General features: G+C 38.7%; 1 protein-coding gene across 2 annotated transcripts in view; it reads left to right on the top strand.

The window, feature by feature from the left end:
* LOC139715426 (uncharacterized) overlaps positions 1-8348 on the top strand; it is a 42652-nt gene extending 34304 nt beyond the window's left edge. For both annotated transcript variants that reach the window (XM_071627001.1, XM_071627000.1), the window contains exons 7-13: positions 526-675; positions 1131-1253; positions 2240-2307; positions 2916-3017; positions 4507-5189; positions 6550-6635; positions 7802-8348. In XM_071627001.1, the coding sequence (XP_071483102.1) occupies positions 526-675; positions 1131-1253; positions 2240-2307; positions 2916-3017; positions 4507-5189; positions 6550-6635; positions 7802-7837 (1248 nt within the window). In that variant the 3' untranslated portion in view covers positions 7838-8348. The remainder of the gene's footprint in view (positions 1-525; positions 676-1130; positions 1254-2239; positions 2308-2915; positions 3018-4506; positions 5190-6549; positions 6636-7801) is intronic.
* Positions 8349-22677: the final 14329 nt, after the last annotated feature.

Genomic DNA, 22677 nt, shown 5'->3' with positions numbered 1-22677 from the left:
GCATTGTCTTTCAATTCTATTTCAAAATGCTGTTTGAGTCATTCTCTTCATTTGCTCATAGATGTTAATGTTGTTGCTGTGTGACTTTAGGTGCTTGTGTTTGTGTGTGTATGTTTCTTCCATTCATGATTAATATATTGTTACTACTGTATTTTCTGTTTTGAATTCAAGTTGTAGAAAATGCAGCTGTGAGAATTCGCTTTATGATTTATTAATTTTTTTATCATTTGAAGGAAATCTAAAAAAGATTTAAAAAAAACAAAAAAAAACTTAATAGGCAAACCAAACAATCCAGTCACATGATGTGAACATACATATGTAGTGGCAAATATACATACATACATACATACATATGGACAAATAAGTTGTAAGCAAAAATATTATTGACTACTAACCTGTGGGTAGCAGTGTCCAATCCATAAAGCCAATTTTTTATGTTTCCCTTGGTTTGTCCATATGTGCAGCTTTTCCTAGATAAATGCATTGCCCCTCTCCTCTGCTCCCTGTTACCCCTCTCGCCTCCAGTGCGCCCACCGACAAGTGTACGTGGAGAAGGTCAGCTCCATGAAACAGATCCTGACCTCGCTCCAGGTGGCCCACCTCAAGCGGGAGAAGCTGGAGACCAAGTTCCGGCAGAAACTAGAGCAGGAGATCGACAAGCTCCGTGGTCGGGAGGTCAGTCAGTCAGATCTTGCGAATCCCCCTGGCAGTCTTAAGCCGTTGAGGAGGGACTGATTTTTTTTTTTTTTTTACAACGTACATTTCCCATAGACACCTATCCGAGTATATTCGGGACTCGTCCTTGACAGGTTAAACCCTTATACCCTGATTTTGATGCGTGACGGGTGGCCCTGTTAAGATAATCATCTTTAAATTTCATTAAAACATGAAGCTGTAGAGGAGCACTATGGCTGCAAAGAGCCTTGAACAAGGACTAAAAGTGTCAAAGCAGGGCTTGAACCTTTTACCTTTTTTAAAAGTCTTGTGCACTCCCACTAGACCATATTATCTCCTCCCACCCACCTTCCCACTGATTAAAAAAAAAAAAAGTTGGACAAATCTATTAGCAGGCCATGATGATAAATGAATGCTTTAAATTATCTCCGTCTGTTTGGCCCCACCCACAACAGGACTCGGCAGCCAATCAGGATGAAGGGGTTTCCGAGCTGGAGGACGTCCGAGGAGAGACGCTTGTTGGTCAGCTTGCGGAGAAAGAGAGTACCATCCTCAAACTTGAGGCCGAAGTCAGTAAGGTAAGGAGAGATGGACAGCACACATCTCCTTCCCCCTACAAACAAACAGGGAGAAAGTTTCTAAATCAGTTTTTACATTGTCCATTTCTCTGAAAAATATTTGCAATGTAGCTGTGTGGTACAGCCGTAGCTGACAGCATGCTCTGAATGGTATTGTAAACTAGCAACTTGTGAACAGTGCTTGACACTGGACTTGCAGTCCATTCCGCAGCCCTTTTTTGTTCTTACGTAAATAATTCTTACAACTAATAGCTATATTCATCAGCACTGATACTGAAAGTCTCCTTATCTTTTGCTTTCAGATGTGGCTTTTCCAACCTCTTTCTCTTTTATTAGGGACTTACAAAACCTCATGTGCTGTTCTCTCTTGATTTCTCTGCACTGAAATGCACCTTTTGTTTTCAAAAGCAATAGATGGATTCATAGATTGGTGATATAATACGTCATTGCCATAGTCACTGTTGTTGTGTTTTACTTCTGATATGCAGAGCAAATTATGTTCACTCTTTAATACCAGTTTCCTGTGAAGAGGTATTTTTTACCATTGGGAGCAATGCTTTAAAAAATGTTTGAGTCATCACATTTGATTCATACAGCTTGTATGTGTAGGTCAGTTGTGTCACAAAAATCCTTCAATATAAAAATTTTGCAATAAAGCCTAAAATGTAAGGAGATATCACAATTTTTCTCGAGGAACCATAAGTGTAGATGGTTTATTCTAGAAATAATTTTATTATAGCTATTGTTCACTTTTCGTATATTTAACAATACTTAACATTGATTATACTTCTTAACATTTCTACATTGGTTGTATCTGTAACTCACATTTTAGAACTATTTTGAAGCACTAAAGCTGGGTCTTTAAATGGTGAATAATGCCTTTAACTTTAACTGGTCACTCTCATAGCAAAATATCTTCGTATTAAAGATTAACACGTCTTTTTGTTTTGTTTTGTTTTACCCCTCCATCACTTTTCTATTCTCAGTGGGAACATAAATACCTTGAGGAATGTGCAATCAGACAGTGCCGAGTGGACCATCCAGTCAGCTCCAGGTAACTTTTCAAACAGAGTACCGTTTATCCAGGGCTCAACACTAACAGTGGCCCGGTGGCCCAGGGCCACCAAAAATGAAAGTTGGGCCACCAAATTTCAAAAAAAGGACAAATTTGGTGGCCCGCTTCGGGCCACCAAAATCTTTTGGAAAGTATGTCAATAAATTCGTAACTTTTTGCACTGGAAATTAGCAGCTAAATTTGTTTAAAGGATGGATGAAAAGGACTGAATGAGTGCCTGAGAGTGAGTGTTGCGAGTTTGTTGAGATTTATTTATGAGTAGATATGTCCACCTTCCAATTCTTACTATGATAAAACTTAAATATTTGACTCATAAAAAAACAGGACTTTTAATGTTCTTTCTTTTTTTTTTCGGGGCCACCAAATTTTTCTCTCGGGCCACCAAAAATTTGAAATTGAGGATTTTGGTGGCCCCATTGGGCCCCATTGGGCCACCAAACAAAAAAGTTAGTGTGGAGCCCTGGTTTATCACTCGAAAATGAGAATATTTACAACAGCAGTATATGTACACATTCTCATCATCACACCTAGTCTTGTCTCAAGTCTTCCCCTCACACGTATTCTTGTTGCACGCGTTCTCATGACAGGTTGGATGCGATGGGTGACCAGGAGGTGCAAGGGGAGAGAGGACAGGGCAGCGAGGGGAGTGACCTCATTCACAAGGCCAGGATACAGGACTTGGAGGGAAGGTGGGTCATGTGACATGTCACATGTGTGGAACAGGTGTCATGTGAGCATTGGTAGAAAGTTAAAGTGATGGTACAGTTTTTGGTTGAGATGGGGCATCATTTTTCCTTCTTTATCGTGAGATAATGAGAGAACTCAAATGAAATATGAAAGAACATACAATTTTAAGAGGGAAGTTTATTTGTAAACAATTGGTTTTGAAGTAGCTGAGATATCCAAACATAAAGAGGTCCTAAATAAAAGATGGGACCCACTTTTTATTAGGACCACTTTGTTTTACTTTGTTTTTTGGATATCTCGGCCATTTCAAAACCAGTTAATAAAATAAATTTTGATTTCCTCATAGAATTATGTTTTCTTTCATATTTCAGTGGATTCTAATAATTAACTTGCAAAGAGTTAAAATGTGAATCCCCCATCTCAACCAAAACTATACTATCCCTTTAACATATGCAGTCAACCTTGCCTATTAGAGTCAAATCTATTTGGACTGAAGAAATAGCTTCAACTCAGAGAAAGTTCAACATAAGAGCGATTAAAATCAATAGAATATAAAGAGAAGAGGACTTGAAAAGACCTTTGACTATCACAGAGGTACCAAGTCTCACGCATTCTGTGTGAGACTCAAGCATTTAGGGTCTGTCTCACGATCTCACGCATGGCACCCATTTTTCTCATGCATTGGGCGAAGTCTGCAACTTGGGCCTATAATAGGAGCATAACTCAAAAGATTAAAGTGATAGTTGCAATTGAAGGTATATTTCCCTTACGTCTTTCAAATCAGTAAAAATGGTCACTGAAGTATGCACCTGATCGCACCATTAAGAGCTAAAAATTGGAAAAGCTCCCTACCGTGGGAGGCCACAGGGATAAAAACCCCTCCTTCACCCTCGCTTGCGCGCACATTTGCGCGCCGAGATGCCGAACAATGCCGAGTCATGAAAATCTCACTCATAAAAATTTTTTGAACTTGGCATCCCTGCTATCATGGTTATTATTCTACTTATGCAAGTTTGACTGTACGTCCATGCAAGATTGATGTGCTGTTGTATTTCTATTCTGAGAGAATAAAATGGTATTCTTCCACTGTAGCCATCTAGTGTGTCACCATCATATCGGTCAAGTGTACAGAAGTGAACTTCTTGTTTATAAACTTCTTTCCCCCCCCCCCCTTGTTTTGATTTGACCAGGTTTGCAGATATTGACTGCCATTCATGGCTGAGATATCACCTTCTATGGCTTTGAAGGACTTGAGTATCTTAAGCAAGAGAGGAAATAAATACTCATGCACTAGACTGAGTGAATTCTGAGGAAGGGAAAAAAAAATCATAAAATTGAGCTTTGATTGACAGATGATGGAATTGTCATTAAAGAAATTATACCATATTTCAGTATAGCCGTGGTATAAATTGTGTAGGAAAGTAATTACATGCACAAAAAAAAAAAACTACTAGTGACTACTTACTATTGAAACATTTTCTTGCTTTCCAGGCTCTCTGCGCTGTCTCTTGAGGTCCAGAAACGTGACATGATCATACAGGCTTTGCAGAATCAGTATCTAGAGCGGGGAAACTTTCCGTCCATGTCCACATCCTCATCAACTGAGCGCCTCGTGAATCCTGTCTCCATGGCCTCTTCCAGCCAGCCATCCTACCAGAGCCTTCTCCTCCGTCGCGATTCAATAGACTCCTCGTCAACGCCCGGCAACCTGGCAGAGTCATCGCCGGCCGTCAGCTCCAGCTCGCTGCAAAACCTGGACGCTCCCCGCTCGCCCGGGAGCTCCACCATAGAACCAGGCTTCATCTCCCATCACCAGGCGTCGCCCGCCTCCTCCACACACTCCCTGCATCACCAACCCCAGGCCAAGTCGCCCAGATCCTCCACCCAGAACCTGTACGCCGCCGCGCCCCCTGTCTCTGCCTCCTCCTCCAACCCGAACCTGAGCCTCGCCTCGCGCTCCCCGGCCACTTCCCAGCAGAACCTCAGCCACACGCACGCCACCCTGGGGAGCAGCCACACCCCGGCAGGGTCCCAGCAGAGCCTTGGAACCACCCCACTCCGCCCCTCCAGCCATGGTTCAGTTGGCTCCGGCCTGGGCTCACAGGAGAGGCTCATGGGCTTCAGTGACTCCTACACATCCTTGAGTACTTCAGGGTTATCCATGACAGGAACAGGTGAGTAAAAAAGAAGCAGTTCCATAATCACAACATCTCATCATTTGAGGAGCAAACTGGCATTGATGGTGACACAACATTTACTTCTGAGACAATTGCTCCGGTTTTATTTTCTCCGAGGACTTAAGGTTAGGGTTGTGATGGGGTCTTAGGTTTAGTTTGATGTGAGCACGATGATTAGGATTAGGGTTATGTTTGTGGGTAGAATTTATGTATGGCTTAGTGTGCAGATATTTCATGGGAGCAATCATCGCAGGAGCAGATGTCATGGAACTGGCATTGATACAACTGGACCTTTTTACAAAATTAAAAGACACCTTTTATGAATTTGCTTATATCAACAGAAAGCGTGCCTGAGCTTTAGCACAACCACTCTTTCAAACAGACTTTATAGGTATTAAAGAAGTATAAAGAGTTAGTCAAACAAATGAGTTGTGTAAATCATTACAGGGTCGAAGGGGGAGGGGGACATCATGCATTGAATATGCCTGTGCCTGTGCTGTCTGAACCAGCCTGTGTTCTCTGTAGATTTGACATTTTGTAGAAATTTGGGGTGGTATACAGGAAGATGGTTGCTCCTTGTAAGCAATTAATTGGATTTTGTGGATTTAGCACCTTTCGAACAAAAATTTAGCACAGTACATTATGTAAATGTTGTTTTCATGACTGGTTTCTGTCACTTTGTGTATTTTTCTGGGATGATTTGTTATTTTTACACACTAGTCTCTCCTCCTGTTTCCTCCATCTCTCCAAAGAATGTGTATGCATAGAAACGAAACAGTAATAATAATAATAATCAATGCAATAATCAAGTATATGTGGGTCATCCGTAAAGCTACACAAGCAGGAATGCTAGCCAGCCCAGCCTAGCCTAGCTTTACTCTGGGGTCAATGTACCGTCAGGCATGCACACAGGCTTCTGATCGGATCCAGCTGGATTTAGCTCCTTTTGGAACAAAACTCAAATTTCATTGCCTGATTTCTCCATTTTCCTCACAAAAATCTCACTACTTTGAAGAATTTACATTATGGGACTACTAAAAGTGAAAACATTCCGGTCAAAAATGTGCAATTTGATGTGAACTGGATCTACAGTTATAGCACTTTTTTTTAAAAGGAAGTCTTTATGTATATATACCAATGTATGTGTGAAAGAGTTCTGATTGTATATTCTCACTACTTTGAAGAGTTTGCAGTATGGGACTTCTAAAAATGAAAACGCTGCAGTCAAAATTGTGCAATTTGCTGTGAAATGGATTTATAGCACCTTTTTTAGAGGAAGTCTTCATATGTGTATACAAAATATATGTGTGAAAGAATTCTGATTGTATGTTGACTATGCTTTGCACTTCCAACCCAGATGGTGGTAGCGAGGCAGACATGGCTCGGGAGAGGTCCTTTCTGGACGAAAAGCTGAAGCAGTTGGACCTAGAAATAGCTCAACAGGTATCAAAGGACTCCCCCAAAGAGATCTCATAGATAGGACTCATTCATACATCCATTTCATTTTATTTCGTCACGGTACTGGGATGGGCTCAGCCAGATGGCAATTCTTTTTTTTTTTTGGGGGGGGGGGAGGAGGGCAGTCTGAGAATTAAAAGATCACATGCATAGAACGCAACACAATTACATAACTGAAATACTAAATAATCGAAAAATGATTGTTCAATCAATATCATTTGTTGTAAACCTTAAGGGGATTAGATACATGTTTGTGTCACAGCTTTGTAGTGTTCTGTAAAGAAGCAAAGGTGTCAGTGCTGTGACGGAAAGAAGCCGATGCTAGTTGGATGGAAAAGATTAATAGTGACTCAATTAAGGACAAAAATGATTTAATTAAGTTTTGCATAAATAGTTTGTTGCTTGAAAGTGCAAGATCTTGTGATGGAGTTGTTTTTTTGGAAAAATGGAAACTGTTTCACACTTTTTACTTGTGTTGTGGTTTGTATGCATATGCACATACATTATATATATGCGTGTGTCTGTTTCTTTGCATAATTATACAGAGGGCAAATACATGTTTGTTGTGTAATCCCTTTTAAACATTCGGGTAATATCAATGAGAAGTTACTTGAGTGGGTGGTAATGTGAATCTTGTGATTGTTTGTTTTGTTTGTTTGTGTGAGTGTGTGTGTGTGTGTGTGTGTGTGTGTGTGTGTGTGTGTGTGTGTGTGTTGTGTTTAACCCATTGAGGACGAGTCCCGAGTATACCCGGGCAAGTGTCTGTGGAAAATGCGTGTTGTAGCAAAATCAGCCCGTCCTCAATGGGTTAAGTATCTACCGGTAAATGTGTATTTAAAGGTTCTAATGCATGAGAATTTTTAAGCTAATTAAGATGTCTACCGGTACTTATAATGTGTATTTAAACGTTCATAGTGCTTGAAGAGTTTTAAGCTGCGTAACTTTGTGGATTGAGTCCTGTAACAATCAGGAAAAAAAGGAGTGGTGTGCCATGTACACCTGTTAAACTATGCCTCTGCCATGCAAGAGAGAGAGGAATGTAGCATTACTCCAAAAAGGAAACTGTATCTACCCAAATGAGTGCATAACTTGCCATATTGGTCTGTACCTGTATCCCTCCTGTACTCTTTTTTTTTCCCCCTTCACTGTAGGATAGAATTTTGGGATCCCTTGTGTGGAAAAGTTAGCAACAGTCGCCAGCGACATCGCCTGGAAGGGAAAAACAGAAACAAAGAGAAACGAGGAGACCCGTCGTCCGTCAAATGTACTGTGAAAGGAGAAGCGAAAAATTAAAGACATCGCCAGAGAGAAGGAGTCGTATGCGCTGCAGAGATCAACGTTCCACTCTTGCATGTCAGTTTGTACGAATACTCCTGTTTAATTTGTTTGTGTCCATGTTGAAGGGGCGTGTCACTTCTTGCCCTTTGTGATGTCATGTCTTCAGTGGCATGGTGGAAAGAAACCCAAAAAAAGAACAAACAAACAAAAACAAAAAAGAACAATTACTCCTTTGTCTTCAAAGAAGGCATACACACACACACTAAATGAGCATTGGGCATTATGTATAAAAGCTTGTAGTGCTACTTGCAATTATTCTGCAAGCTTGCTTGTGTTTCTGTGTGTATGTGTGTGTGTGAAATTGCTTATGTGTGCTTTTGTGTGCATATATGTTTTATGATTGTTGTTGTTGTTGTTGCTGTTGTTTTTAATCTTTACAATGGGGGAATTTGTGGACTCAAGCAATGAGCAAAGAGTTGTGCCGTGGTGTTCGGTGACCTGAAATTAGTGTTAGGTGAGCTGAAGTACAGAATATTTCATGTACACACTCCTAATGTTCGAGTGTGTGAATGTGCAGTTGAAATCCTGAAGATGTTGATGTGTGTAAAGTAGTAGGGCAGTTCAATGTTTTCTCAGCCTCTCTGTGCTAAGGTCAGCTTTTATCTAGCCAGAGAGAAGAGTTAGTGTCGAGCCCTGGTTTAGTCATGATATGAGAGAGAAATCAGAATTTGTTGTGCTGTCATTGGTAGCACTGCTGTAATCTTCTCGTACTGCAGCCGTGATTCAAATGAAAAGGGCCCTTTTTTTCAACTGGAAGGAGATTCCACTGTCGTCAATTCAAGTTTAGTTTTAAAAAAAAAATGGGGGACTCAAAATAAACATAGTAGTAAAAAAAAAAATGGCAAAAACTTAGGTGGTTTTTAAGTTTGACATGTTCGAGTGAAACATTCATATCACTTTGATATCAACATTGATGATAAAATATGGGAATTATATTAGGTGATGTCACCACCTCAGAACTCTTGTATTGGTCTGTGCAAAAACTTCAGAATTCCATGTTTTATTGCTTCCTATTGGGTTTATGATAAGTCCTTTACCAATCTGATTAATTTACTTCTACTAAAAGCAGTAAGTTCAGACGTGGTGGATTTTCACTTCAGGAAGATGCTACTCTTTGTAATACCCTCTGGTCTCCCATAGTTTATAGATTTTACAGCCCTGTTAACCCATTTCATACGGGAACCTGGTGGCTTGTGTATTCAAGTCTGTGGAGATTTCAGAATTCAGTATTGAATGGGTTGACACATGCAGTGTTCTGGGGAGGTATATTTTGCACCATTATGTTGTAGCACAAGTTTGTTGTGGCTGTGTTGTCTTTTCCACAAAAAAAAAACACTTTCTTACAGAATTTGTATTATGAGTAATGTCACTTTTTTTTTAAATTAAGGTATGATATCAAAGATGTATGTTGCTATATGGGTTTTTACGTTAGTTGCAGTTGTTTTCTTTTTGAAGGATATTTGTGGCAATGTTCACCTGCGTCATGAATTATGCAGTCCCACCTATGCATATTTGTGTATGTGCATTCCATGTTTGGCTTGATGAACTAGCAGTATTGCAGAAATTTCATGCAGCTTTACCATAATTTCTTGTCATCTGCCAAATTTACTGTCATTAATGACTTCCTTGGAACTTTCCAAAAGGGGATGAGGCACTGATCATTTGATCAACAGATCTAGTTTCGTCAGTCGGCCAAGCGTTAAAAGATCCCATCACTTGCGTATCTTATCTTACGATGCTTCGTATTATGGTTCAGCCTGTGGACACCCTGACTGTGTCGGGCTGAATTGCAAATCTGTGAAACGTATGCCTCCTTCTAGCAACACATACAATTGTGTACCTTTATGCCATTTGGGCTATGGTCATTTTTGTAAAACTGGCAAATAAAAATGAAAGAAGAAGAGTATTATGTTGAATATATCCATCAAACTTTGTAAACACATTGTTAGAGGCTGAATTTTTATTTTGCAATAGAGTACTGTCACTCCATATATTCACTGTACATGAAATAGGATCTCTCAGTAGTTCAGAGCAACCAATATTATCATTATACAATATTAATACATCTTTTTAGATAACTTTCCGGTGCTGAAGGTCAATTGTCTAGTCAGGAATTTGAAGCATCTCTGTTTTTGTTTTATTTATTTATTTTTTTTTTTTTGCATAGGGTTTTAAAAATTACACATTTGCATAATTTAAGGCACAAACGAAGTCGTCAGGGTAATATAAGACACATTGTTATGAAGGTGATGATAGTAAAAGGTTGTAATACAGTTTGGAAAGTTCTATGACTTTGATGTGTTCTCAAGTCCAATATGTCATGCCATGTATTTATTACAGAGTACCTTGCCACGTGTAGAGACAGCATCAGGAATTGTTTTCTAATACGGCCTTTCGTGGAATGTGTGCAGATTCAGTGGTATTGATATGAAACACTTTTCTTCTTCTCTCCGTAGTCTCAATGTATATTTGTGTAATAGACTACAAGAGTGTTAGTATCGTCCAACATCAGTTATCTGGTCATCACTTTCCCGGATCTCTCTATTGTCCTGATCATCCTGGCATGTGCTTTGATTAATATACTGTATACGCCATATATTTCACGAGTCTAAATTTTTGCGAATCAGGAATTCCTGACCTTTTTGGCTAGTGGTTAAATTCGCGATCATGGAGTCTTGTACTGAATGGAGAAATGTACACGCATACGTCACGTCCACATTGGGATCAGAGTCAATATTTTCGCGTGTCTTTAAAGGACAAGTTCACCTTCATAAACATAAGGATTGAGAAAATGCAACAATATTAGTAGAACACATCAGTGAAAGTTTGAGGAAAATTGGACAATCGATGCAAAAGTTATGAATTTTTTAAATTTTTGTGTTGGAACCGCTGGATGAGGAGACTACTACAGCTTGTGAGTCATATGCGTACAACAGTATAAAGGAAATATAAAAGAAAATTCAACATATTTTCACTTTTTTCGCATAATAAAAGAGCAACTGACTTGCCTCTTTCTAAAGGCAGGGGGAATAATATTACCCATAACATTTATCGGTAACGAGTCAGGGGAATGTGTACTTTTTTCAAAAGACGGAATTTTATGAAATTCTCTTTATATTTTCCTTATATTGTTGTACGCATGTGACATCTAAGTTATTCATACACTGCAGTAGTCTTCTCATCCAGCGGGTACTGCACAAAAACTTCAAAAATTCATAACTTTTGAACGGATTGTCTGATTTTCCTCAAACTTTCAATGATGTGTTCTACTAATATTGCTACATTCTCTCAATCCTTATGTTTATGAAGGTGAACTTGTCCTTTAATTTCGCAAGTAGCACCTGACTCGCGAAATTCACGAAAATAAAAACCTCGCGAAATATTTGGCGTATACAGTACACACGACTGTCTGTGCTTTTGTGAGGTTTTCAGTAAGAAGTTTTACCTGCAAGATAGCAATTTTCATGGATACAATAGAAAATTTTAAAAAACAAAAACTTGGGACATGTATGCCAAGCACTATGATACAATGTATTATTCATACTCGCCATAATGCTGTTACTGAAAGGAAAGATATGCCACTTGTCTTGACAGTCTGTTAGCCATCCTGATAACAAACTAGAGATAGAGAGCACACAGTGGTGTATGAACACTGACCAGTCATGAACAATAGAGGGCACTATATAGCTGTGAGTGCAGTCCACAATCCTTTATACAAGGTTAATGTTTTCTATGTGTACATAGAAAGTATCAGTACTTTGTGAAATGTAGTTTAAATGTCATTTTCTGCTGTCATGAAGAGCAATTATCTATTCATATGAAATCAAATGTTATCTTTTTCTTTTTTATTATTTATAGATATAATTACAGGTGATGCCCCATTTCTGACTAGTCTTGCATTTTCTGTGGATTTTCACCTAAACATGGAAATCTTATCAAAGTGTATGTGTCAATTCTTTGAGTGAAGTCTATTTGAAGTAAGGGAGGGAAATTTTCTCTGAGTTTCAGGATTTTCTGGGAATGCTCTCAGCAGCGTCCTTTTTGTCTTTAGGTGAAAATACTTTCGAGTTCCAATCAAGCGTGACATTGGTAGCGTTAGTTCAGTGTTGTTATGTGTTTTCTACACAGTCAGTTCAAAGCTAGTTTGAGCTACCTACTATTTATCTCTATGAAAAACTCTCACATTTTGTCCATGAAATAGAATCATGTCTTATTTCATGTAAAGCTCTTTCCAGAGAATTTGAGAGTAAGGGGGGGGGGATGTGTAGTAGGAATGATACTTGCAAATAGATATGCAATTGTCACCGACAATGTAGAGGCCATTTTGAATTTTTGTAGACAAAACTGTGCATTTCTTTTTTTTTTTATGGCAATCTTCTGAACGCAATGTAGTGTAGTGCCATAGCCGTCAAATATTGCCTGCTGTCTCCAAGAAATCTTGCCGAAGCTGCAAAAACATAGACGCAGCGACTGAGATCACTTTTCCTTCTAAATGTACTGACCTGGTGTATGTTGACTGAACAGGTCATCTAGATGTAAGCTGAAAGTTTTCTGAGAGAAGCGTTGTTTCGCAGAATCTCCAAACCTATGGTATGTAGTTGTTTGTAAATTTATGTCGAATATTGAACATCAGGGCCCCGTTTCATAAAAAGTTGATATGATAGCAACTCTTGCTGGAATGGCAATTGTCATGACAATGACAAGAATCCAGCTTCCTGATTGGCTGTTGCTATTGGAAGTTGCCATTCCAGCAAGAGTTGCCATCCTAACATCTTTTATGAAATGGGGCCCTGGACTCTTGAGAAGCAGAAACCAGTGTTTGCATACCTTCTGTTATAGGTAACTTGGCCTATTTGGGATTCAGTGTAGAGTCTTTTGTGTGTATGTTATTCCTACAGGAAGTCTTGTAAGGGGGATGATAGTGTAATTTCTTCTGGTCAGTGTGCTAAATATTAAAGCTTTAAAGTTAGCATACCAAAAAATATGTACTAGTGCCATCACAAAGAAACCATGCTCTGTAGATTCCATTGTAGCCATTGTGTTCCATGGAAGTGTATATAGGTATAGCAAAAGAGAAAGTGACTGTAAAGTCCTGCAAAAGGGGATGTGGCATAGCACATGCAAGTGTCATGCGAGAAACTTTGACATCTCTGAGAGGGAAGTTGCATTGTGTAAATATTTAAGAAGCTGGCCCAGTTTGGACAGGAGGAAAGACAGTAATTGTAGCACAGCACAAAAAAAAAGTGTTCCATTTAATCTACAGTTTGCCTCGATAAGTACTGTCGTCGTCCTTTTCTGTACACCCTCGAGAATTCTATCCCCATGTGGTTTCACTCGGAAGATTTTTTTTTCTTTTTAGCCTGTAAGCAGTGAATACTGTATGTGAGATGGTTTGATATTTTTGTGCAGGTAATGAGAGAATACTTACCATGTGGAAATGGGATCCAGTTTTAATGGACACTGAAATTCATGGCTGACCATGACATTTTTTCCCCCAGATCAGAAAAGGAGATTGAGTCATAAGAGAAAAAGTGTTAGATGCAGTCAACCTTGCCTAAGTCGAATCTGTTTGGACTTAAGAATTAATAGCTTTGACATAGAAAAAATTTTACTTCTGAGGGATTGAGATCAATAGAATGTTCACAGAAGAGGGCTTGAAAAGGCCTTCGATGTAGGCAATTATTCGACTTATGTGAGGTGGCCTTAAGCAAGGTTGACCGTAATATTGCTATTTCTTGAGCCTATGGCTAAAGTAAACGGGAAATTATGTGAAGGACTGTAGCTAATCTTATTAGGTTATCATGTTATAGATCATCACAATGCATTATGTATTCAAAAGCAGAACAAAACATGTTCAAGGAAATGTATGTTTGTTCCTTTCTGTTTCATGTTACATTTCCCCATGCTAGAGAGAATTAATGCAGGATATGTTGTGGAATTTCCAGTGAGTGGTGAATGTTTCAATTGTACCCATTTCTTGCAGTTCAAGGAAAATACTTGTGAATAGAAGTAACAGTTTAATTAATTTTGATTACCAAAATACATCATGATCTCATGTCTAACAAACTCTTGTCTGTTAGACGTGATATGTTCTTCCATGGCCGAAATGTTATTGAGACTTTATGATCTGTCAATTGTTTTGTTGTTTGTTCTTTGCAGGTGTTATGGGTCTTTTTATAACTATATAGATGTCATCTAGATAAGGGATTACACGTTTGAGCTTTCAGCTTTCAGCTCAACCACATGCCTCTCATATAACCCTGGTCAGCTGCCTCATCCTGAGCAAACAGTTGAATCGTTGCGGTTCATGCTGTGAGGGTATTCAAATCAATCATTTTGAGTGAAATCAAAAGTGAAATAGAATATGCATCTTCACTTACAAAATGTACCACCTTTCCCTAGCATGTTAAGTGGACCATGGTCTGATTTTTATGTTCTTGTATTTCAAGTATTAATTACTATCTCCTTGTCATCTTCATACTGAAGGATATTAGCCATATGTGATGAAAACAGGAAGGGCACTCTTAAAGAAGTTAACCACAATAGACCACTTGCTGATATGTGAGGGTGATTGCTATTTTTGCTAGTTTTCTTCACAGTCAATGTTAGCAATTCTGTAAAAGTCTGAAATGTTATTGAGCCGAAAATCTTTTCTGTGGAATAGAAACGAGGACAATGAACTGATTCATAGCAAATTTGAATGAAATTGACAAAGTCATGGAGGGGGGGGGGGGGGGGGGGAGTAGAAAAACATACGGAGATATTCAGGAATATACCAAATCTTCATTGCGCTGAGTGAGGAATAGAAGACTGTGTACTTGATGATTTCCTGATGTATGGTTTCTTTCATTTCTAAGTATCACGTTGCTAAGTTTGTATTTTTTTCAGCATTAACAACTGCAGTTGTGTTGCTAACAAACAAAAATGGTATTCAGTCCAAATTGCACTTACAGTTAGAAACCTAAGGGAAGTTGCATTATTGCAAGGAGATATGATTTGTGCTGTTCGTTATTCATACTTATGTCAGAATTTGTGTTTGTGTGTGTGTGTGTGTGTGTGTGTATGCGTGTGTGTGTTTCTATTATATGAATTTTTGCCAGAAAAAAAAAAACTTTTTTTTTCTTGCGATCATTTTTTTTTTCATCAGAGCTGAACTATGTAATATTTGCTTCAACTTGCCAACTTTATATTTCACGCATCATGTGTCTCCGTTGTTGCTCTGCTGAAGTCTCTCACATATAAAACTGAAGTGTACTGATGTATTGGTATATAAATATAAGATATATACACACACCACTTTGCTAGTTGGTCATGTGTATATATACATTACATGTATAGATATAAATACTGTTGTACATACATTGTGCCATTGAAGTTTGTTTCTGCAAAATATGCAGGATTTCCCCGAAAAATCATGTAGATTTATTCTCTTCCTGTTTCTTTATTTCTGTTATTATTTATCTGTCGCATAGCTGTTCTGTATCATTTACCTTCTCTCAGTATCTCAATATTTTCATTCTTCATATTATGCTGGAGTGTTACACGAAAAATTACTTTACTTGTTTTCAAAAAACAAGGTTGTTCATTAAAGGCAAATGTTGAAATGATTTTTGTAAACGGTTGTCCTGTGTTTTTTCTTATTATTATTTTGATGTTGAGCAAAGTATGTTTGTAACATATTGTGTTATCTTTGCTTACTACAGTTGTGTGATTGTATGTGTTGCTCGTGGGTTGGAATATGGAAGAGTGAAACTGTCAAATCTCTTATGATTGACACACTGTAATAGTCACCGACTACAATCCAAACAACCTGACCACTAGGTCATTGGCTTTCTTCTTTGCCACATCAGCTTTATTTTGTTTGTTTTTTTCTTCTTCTTCTTTTACTGATCCTAATTGAAAGGATACTGAAGTATATGTTTCTATGATAGAACTATGATTATCAAAACAGGATGGGGTTATCATGATACTTCTTTGGAGCAAAGTCATGTGAATGCAACCACAGGGCAAAAGGAAACTGAAATTCGCAAGGATATCACACAAGTGTCTAGAAAGCTACAACCACGATTGTCTCTTTCTATTGGCACCCAAAATGAGCCACGCTGGTCAGTATATCTACATCTCCACCATCACATACCACATGACACCGTTGTTGATTTTTGTTTCTGTCCTTGAGGAAAGAACAGCACTTGTCATCTGGTACTCGAAAAGTTTTGCTTTCTGTACAATAACAAACAAGCAGGTTTTCATGAAGCTGTGTCAAGAACTCATGTTCTGTCAAGAAGACGAATTAAACTTGCTTTCAATGTTCAGAGTTCAACTTTCTCTTCCGCAGCATGACTTTGCTGCTTCGGGGGACAGCAGATTAAAGGAGACCTCCGGATGATTTTCACACTTTTGCATATAAAAAAAAAACTATAAATTGGTTACACTGATGGGTGCAGAGCTTCAGAATTTGTAGTGATTGAGATGAGGAATAGGAGTGTTTTCAACATTTAGAACAAATCACAATGAACAAGGATGGCGACATTGCAGCCTCACAACAAGAATGCGGGAGTAGGGGCTCAAGGAAACAGAACAAAAGAAGAAGGCATGCATAGATTCTACGCAGGCGAAATTGTATAATGAATTACACTGCAACATTTCTGAAATATGTGAGGCTCCTATGTCATCAGCACTGTTCAGTGTGATTTGTTGAAGATTTTTCAGAGTATTGATTTCTCTGCTCAAGGACCACAATAAATAACACAAATCTACACGTACGATGGAGCTGTTGATTTATGCACTACAGGATGTGAAGTTATGAAAATCGTCTGGAATGCCCCTTTAAAGGCTTTAAAGGCTATTTTTAAAGACTGTTTTCATCCCCTCGAGACACACACACACACACACACACACACACACACACACACACACACACACACACACACACACACACACACACACAAATGATATCAGATGATTTCCGACAGGGTATATCTACAAGCAAAACTCCACAAACCTTTGACCCCATCGATCACCCCATACCAAGCCACTGTCTGGTTTGTCTCACTGACATAATGGTATATGATCGCTTACCATCATCTTTCCTCTTGTAGCAATAAAAGAAATCACTCCTCTTCCGAACACTTCAGCAGTTAAAGGCATTATTCACCATTATTTTTAGCAGATGAAAGCAAGCTTTAGTGCCTCAAAATAGTTCTAAACTGTGACTTAGGGATAGAAAAAAAAGTGAAATTTTAATCAGTATGATCAATGCTAAATATTGTTTAATATACAAAAATGTGAATAGTTATATATATATATATATATATATATATATATATATATATGTATATATATATATGTATATATATGTATTCATATATGCATACAGTATATAAAAATTATGTTTTTAAACTACACCGTCTACAGTTATGGTTTACTGAGAAAAAATAGTAACATCTTATATTTTATGCTTTATTGCAACATTTTTAGGTGTTAATATTTTTGTGATACAATAATTGACCTACACATCATGTATCAAATGTGATAAATAGAACATTTTTTTTCTTAAATCGTTCCTCGCAATGGTAAACAATACCTAAAAAAAAAGTGTATTTCCTGTCCTGTAGCTAATGTGGGAGATGTACTTACTCACGTACAGAAATATTGTACAATACCCTCATGGTTTGCCTTTAAGTAGAATCAGAAAGATGAACTCGTCATAATTTATTTATGAGCAAAATGAAAATAATAAAATGAAACATGATGATGTGTGAAAACACATGTGGAAGCTTTCTCCTTGTAGTGACAGTCACATGATCAAACTGACTCCGACACTTAAGCACACATCTTACCAGAATCTGAATATTATAATTTCTTAGTGAGGAAAACCACCCCCCCAAAAAAAAAAGAGAATATAATGAATAAACCTCAAAAGAAAGTACAAAATATTCCTTGCAGAACGATACAAAACTGACAAAAATCGGATAAGAATTAAGGAAGATATGACATTTTGAATTTTCACTTCTTTTTTTTCAGGAAACACTTCTCGACCAGTCGTTATGAATATTCAAGTCAGCAAGTTCACGATGTTATGCTCTCACAATTTCTTATTCATTTCATGTACATAATTGACAAAAATCTCGCATTGCATTTCAGCGGTATAAATATTAAACTTGCCTTGCAACCACCCAAAATAAAAAAGAACAGATGTCAATTCAGATATATCTTCGTTTTGGGATACGCTTTTACCGTTTTATTAGCTTTTAAAAAATCATATAAACATAGGCCTACGTGACAAATTGTGAGGGTGTGACATCATCAACTCGCTCTTTGAATATAAGGACTGGCAATATATTGTCATAAGGACTGGTAAAAAAAATGTTTTCCGAAAAATTTGAAATTTCAAAATGTCATATCTCTCTTATTTCTTATCATGGATGCGCTGTGGTATATAGGCCTGAGATAAGACTCCCGACTCCCAATCGGAGGACCCGAGTTCGATTCCCGCCCAGCTAGTGCTTACTGTGATGGTATGACATATCATCAACTCGCCCATTTGAATATAAGAACTGGGAATATATAATCATGAGGACTGGTCAATAAATGTTTTCCGAAAAAAAAATAACAAGACTTTCATGAAAGGGACCCCAGCAGGTATATCAGAACCAGCAGAAATTCCATGGAGCTGTAGTGGAAGTTATTAACATGAAAGTTGAGGCAGCAGTAAAAGTAAATACTATACTCTCTAAAAAAATCGAGTGAAAATATTCACTCTCAAAGGAGTGAATACAAAAAAGAGTGAATTGAGAGTGAAATTGGAGTGAATTTTGAGTGAAAATGTTCATTTTCACTCATTTTGGAGTGACCTCAAGGATCACTCGAAGATCTTGGAGTGATCCTTGAGGTCACTCTAAAACGAGTGAAAATGAACATTTTCACTCAAAATTCACTCCAATTTCACTCTAAATTCACTCTTTTTTTGGTATTTACTCCTTTAAGAGTGAATATTTTCACTCGATTTTTTTTAGAGAGTACATAGAAATCAGAAGCAGCTATAAAGTGGTTGTAATGGTGATGCTGCAGATTTTAAATATTGGAGGAGGAGGCGTGGGGTAACAACTTAGTAGTCGATGTGCTTTCGCTGTCGGCCATCGCATCCAGACAGTTCATTGATGATATGCCTAAATTGCCTCAGATCCTTTCAACAATTCATTCCACGCCGTTAAAATATCCGGGTTAAAAGCCCTTTTCAGTTTATGTATACATAATGACCCTGACTACTCATTCAGTGCTGTTTTAATTGTTACTGATGAGAATGCTCGAGTTAATCATTGTTCAGGTAGAAAGGCGCGTCTCAGAAAGCCACCTGTCTTTCTTGCTCGCTAACAATACCACAGTTCCCGATGCGCCAATCCCGGCCCGCTGCACTCTCCCTCACCCATGATGTATACACACCCTGGATTTTATACGCACCCATGGTGTACACACCACACCTGTATGGAGAGATGAGGCGCGCAATGGAGCTCGGAGCTCCATCATGGTAGAGCAAGTGGCCGCAGCGTCTTGTATTGTTCATCTTGCATTGTCTTGGCACCGGTACCGAGGAATTTTCTGGGGGTGCAGTGAACGGGATTCCTATTGCGTTCAGCCGCTAGTGGTTCTAACTAGCCTGCGTGAGCAAGCATTGTCAATTTCTCTTCTGTCAACAGTAAGTATTATACAGAAGGCTACATGAAGTGTGTAAGGGGTGATTCTGAAATCCAGCATTACTGAAGACTCACTGCGAATGCAATTTGCGATGTTTTGGTAGGAACATGGACCCTGTAGGTCCATGGTAGGAATAACTCCCCCGTCCAGCTCAGCTCGCTCCGAGAGCCAGAGTTCCCCAGCGCTCCAGCTGAGGAGTTGGCCAGTCAACAGTTAACCACTTATGTTTGGGTTCATAGTGCAATCGATCCATATCTCTCTGTCCTTATCTCTCTCTTTTTAATTGTACACACACGCGCCGCTCATTTTATCAGCTGTTTAATTGACTCGTCGTATGCCAGTTGACAATGCGCTTTATGATTAAAGTATGTTTTCAAGTGACGTGTACACGCTGGCTTGTTATTGTCAACGTGCCAAGAAACCCGCGATGCGAGTACTATAGCTGTGTCCTAGGAGCAGGATAACAACACGCGAGCTCAAAATCGAAAAACCATGCATTTTCTTCTTGCTTGACTGCTGATGCCCGGTACAGACCTGAAATCTAATTGCGTGTTGTCTTCTTTTCTCAGGCCACAAGGAATTTGTAATGAGTGTGTAGCATGTGCGGGATGATGGGATATTTTGTAGCTGTCAGGTGAGTTTGCACCGAAAAACACTATGGTGTCCGTGAACTTATTACATGAATTGTATTGATGTCAACACAACTGTGTACCATTGTATAAGTGTGTGTGAATTAATGCATTCCTATAGTTCCTTATTGACATTAATACATATGTTCGTATCTGGTAACCAGACTGTCTGTCTGTTCTTTGAGAAAGCGATTATTCATTGTTATTATTGAATGTATTTTACTTTACGGAAGGGGTAGCTATATATAGGGCCAGCACCTCCCTGGTTTGGCTACTCAGGAAATCGGGCACTTAAAGGCAAGAGTTCCATATGTACCCCCGCCAAAGTAAACAAAGAAATAAAGAAAAAATAGGTTGTAAATTTAGCACATATTAAATTTCGATGGATTTAGGGTTAGGGTTAGAGTTGAGGGTCAAGGTTTAAGGTCCCTATAGGGTTAGGGTAACATATTGATCTCAGTGTCCTACTTGTAGCTAGCAAGGGTGATACGTGCGGACCCGGAGTCCTACCCAGGTTATTTATAGTGGGGTACATAATGGAACTCTTTCCCACTTAAAATCTGGTTAAAACCGCTAGAACATCGTACACGTATCTTTTAAAAAAAATTAATTGCCCTCGATCTAATGCCCCTCTAATCCCTACACACTACTTGGAAGGTGTTGCCTCTGCAGTATAGGTCCGCAGCAGGTGCGTTAAGGTAAACTCCTGGATTACCCCCTTTTGCCCCATCCCACCTCACCCCGCATTGAAAATGCACATATTAGCGGCTCACGATTATACCATTTATTTAATCGTTACTGTTTGCGGCAGTGCTTCCTTAAAATTTGAATGTCTCTCCCCCCCCCCCCCCACCCCATCACCCCACTTGCTAAATGTGTGTGTGTGTGTGTGTGTGTGTGTGCGTTCATCTGAATGTCCGTGCGTATAGCTAGCAAGGTTAGGGTGTGTGTAGCGTGGAATGAAAAAAAATACTGTAGTGTCAGTCTTCCTGTTATAAGAAAGTCTTTCTCGGTTGGCTATAAATCCCTGCATGCATAACAATTATGAATAGGCCCCCTTGCATCTCACTGCCCTTTCTTTTTTTGCTTTTTTCTATTCATGAAATGCTTATTATTCTGTCAATCACGTGATAAGGAAGCTCACACGTGGCTTCACAATCAGCATTTGAGTGGGCATTTCAGCCGTGTGTTGGGGAAGCCATCCAGCTATCTTGCAAATAATGAATTTGATATAGAATAGAAGTTTTGCTGCAAATAAAGTAAAAAACACACATACACACACACACTCACACAGCGGCAACCACACAAACATAATCCACACACAACAGCAACAAATTCTCGTAATGATAAGGCAAGCTAATGTCGTGGGACAGGCCAGGGGAGTCGATTATAAATACGAAAAATTAAGCTAATGTTTCCATCCATGCCTAATGGCACCTATTTGATAACCATCCAGTACAAGTGCACTGTACTTGATGTGTGACCATGTGGAAACAAATTCATATGTTTCTACCTTATATCAACCAAATACGCGGATGTCATGTCACAATTGCGTGTAAATACACTCTGCTAAATTTGCAGACAACCTTCATTTCTGGAAGTAGTGCAGAATATCTATAGCTCTGCATATGAAACTTTTTCAAAACTTGAAAATGGAGTTTGAAAAGAAGATCTTGAGACTCGCGGGTATCATTGCCTGTACTAACAAAGCTTCAATTGACCCAGAAGCTGACCTCAATCCTCATCTTACACCCCTGAATCCGTTCCAGGTCCTTTCATGTCACGTGAGACCGGGGAGGTGAGAAGGGTGACATTTTTATACTCTGTGAATGTTTTTGTCTGACACTGCGAGACGACCAGCGTGTAAAATACACCAAGATGCCTGCAGAAACTGGCATGTAAGTGGGATATCAGCTAAAAACAGTGTATACTGCATGATGCGTTTGCATTTTATAGCAAAACAATACAATTCTACAAATTGTCTTTATATTAACATTGTTGCTGTCGCTTGTATCTTAACAATATTTCTGTTAGGGCCCTCGATAAACATTTCATCCTTTCATGTTTGGAAAACACAAGGTTTGCTTTGTTTATATAGCATCAAACTTTTAGCCAGTAAGAATGAACGACTTTCGTGATGTTTTCAAGTGATTGTACTTGCGAGACATAACGTCTCTCAGTATCACAGTACCATAACTACTACAAAAACAGACGTTACATTGATTAGAAAATACTGATTCCGGACATGCAATATTTCATGTAAGAAATTTATTACAGATTTACAGATTTAGATTAACAGATTTACCGCAACGCGTGGCGACCTACTTTTTCAGGAACCATATTGATGTGCCTGCGCTAACTAACTC

The sequence above is a fragment of the Diadema antillarum genome, unplaced genomic scaffold (genome assembly GCF_040938485.1).
Source record: "Diadema antillarum isolate AM-2024a unplaced genomic scaffold, OU_Dant_1.0 scf00000048, whole genome shotgun sequence".
Taxonomy (NCBI): domain Eukaryota; kingdom Metazoa; phylum Echinodermata; class Echinoidea; order Diadematoida; family Diadematidae; genus Diadema; species Diadema antillarum.
The sequence above is the reverse complement of the archived record's forward strand: the minus strand, read 5'-3'. Positions and strand labels throughout refer to the sequence as shown.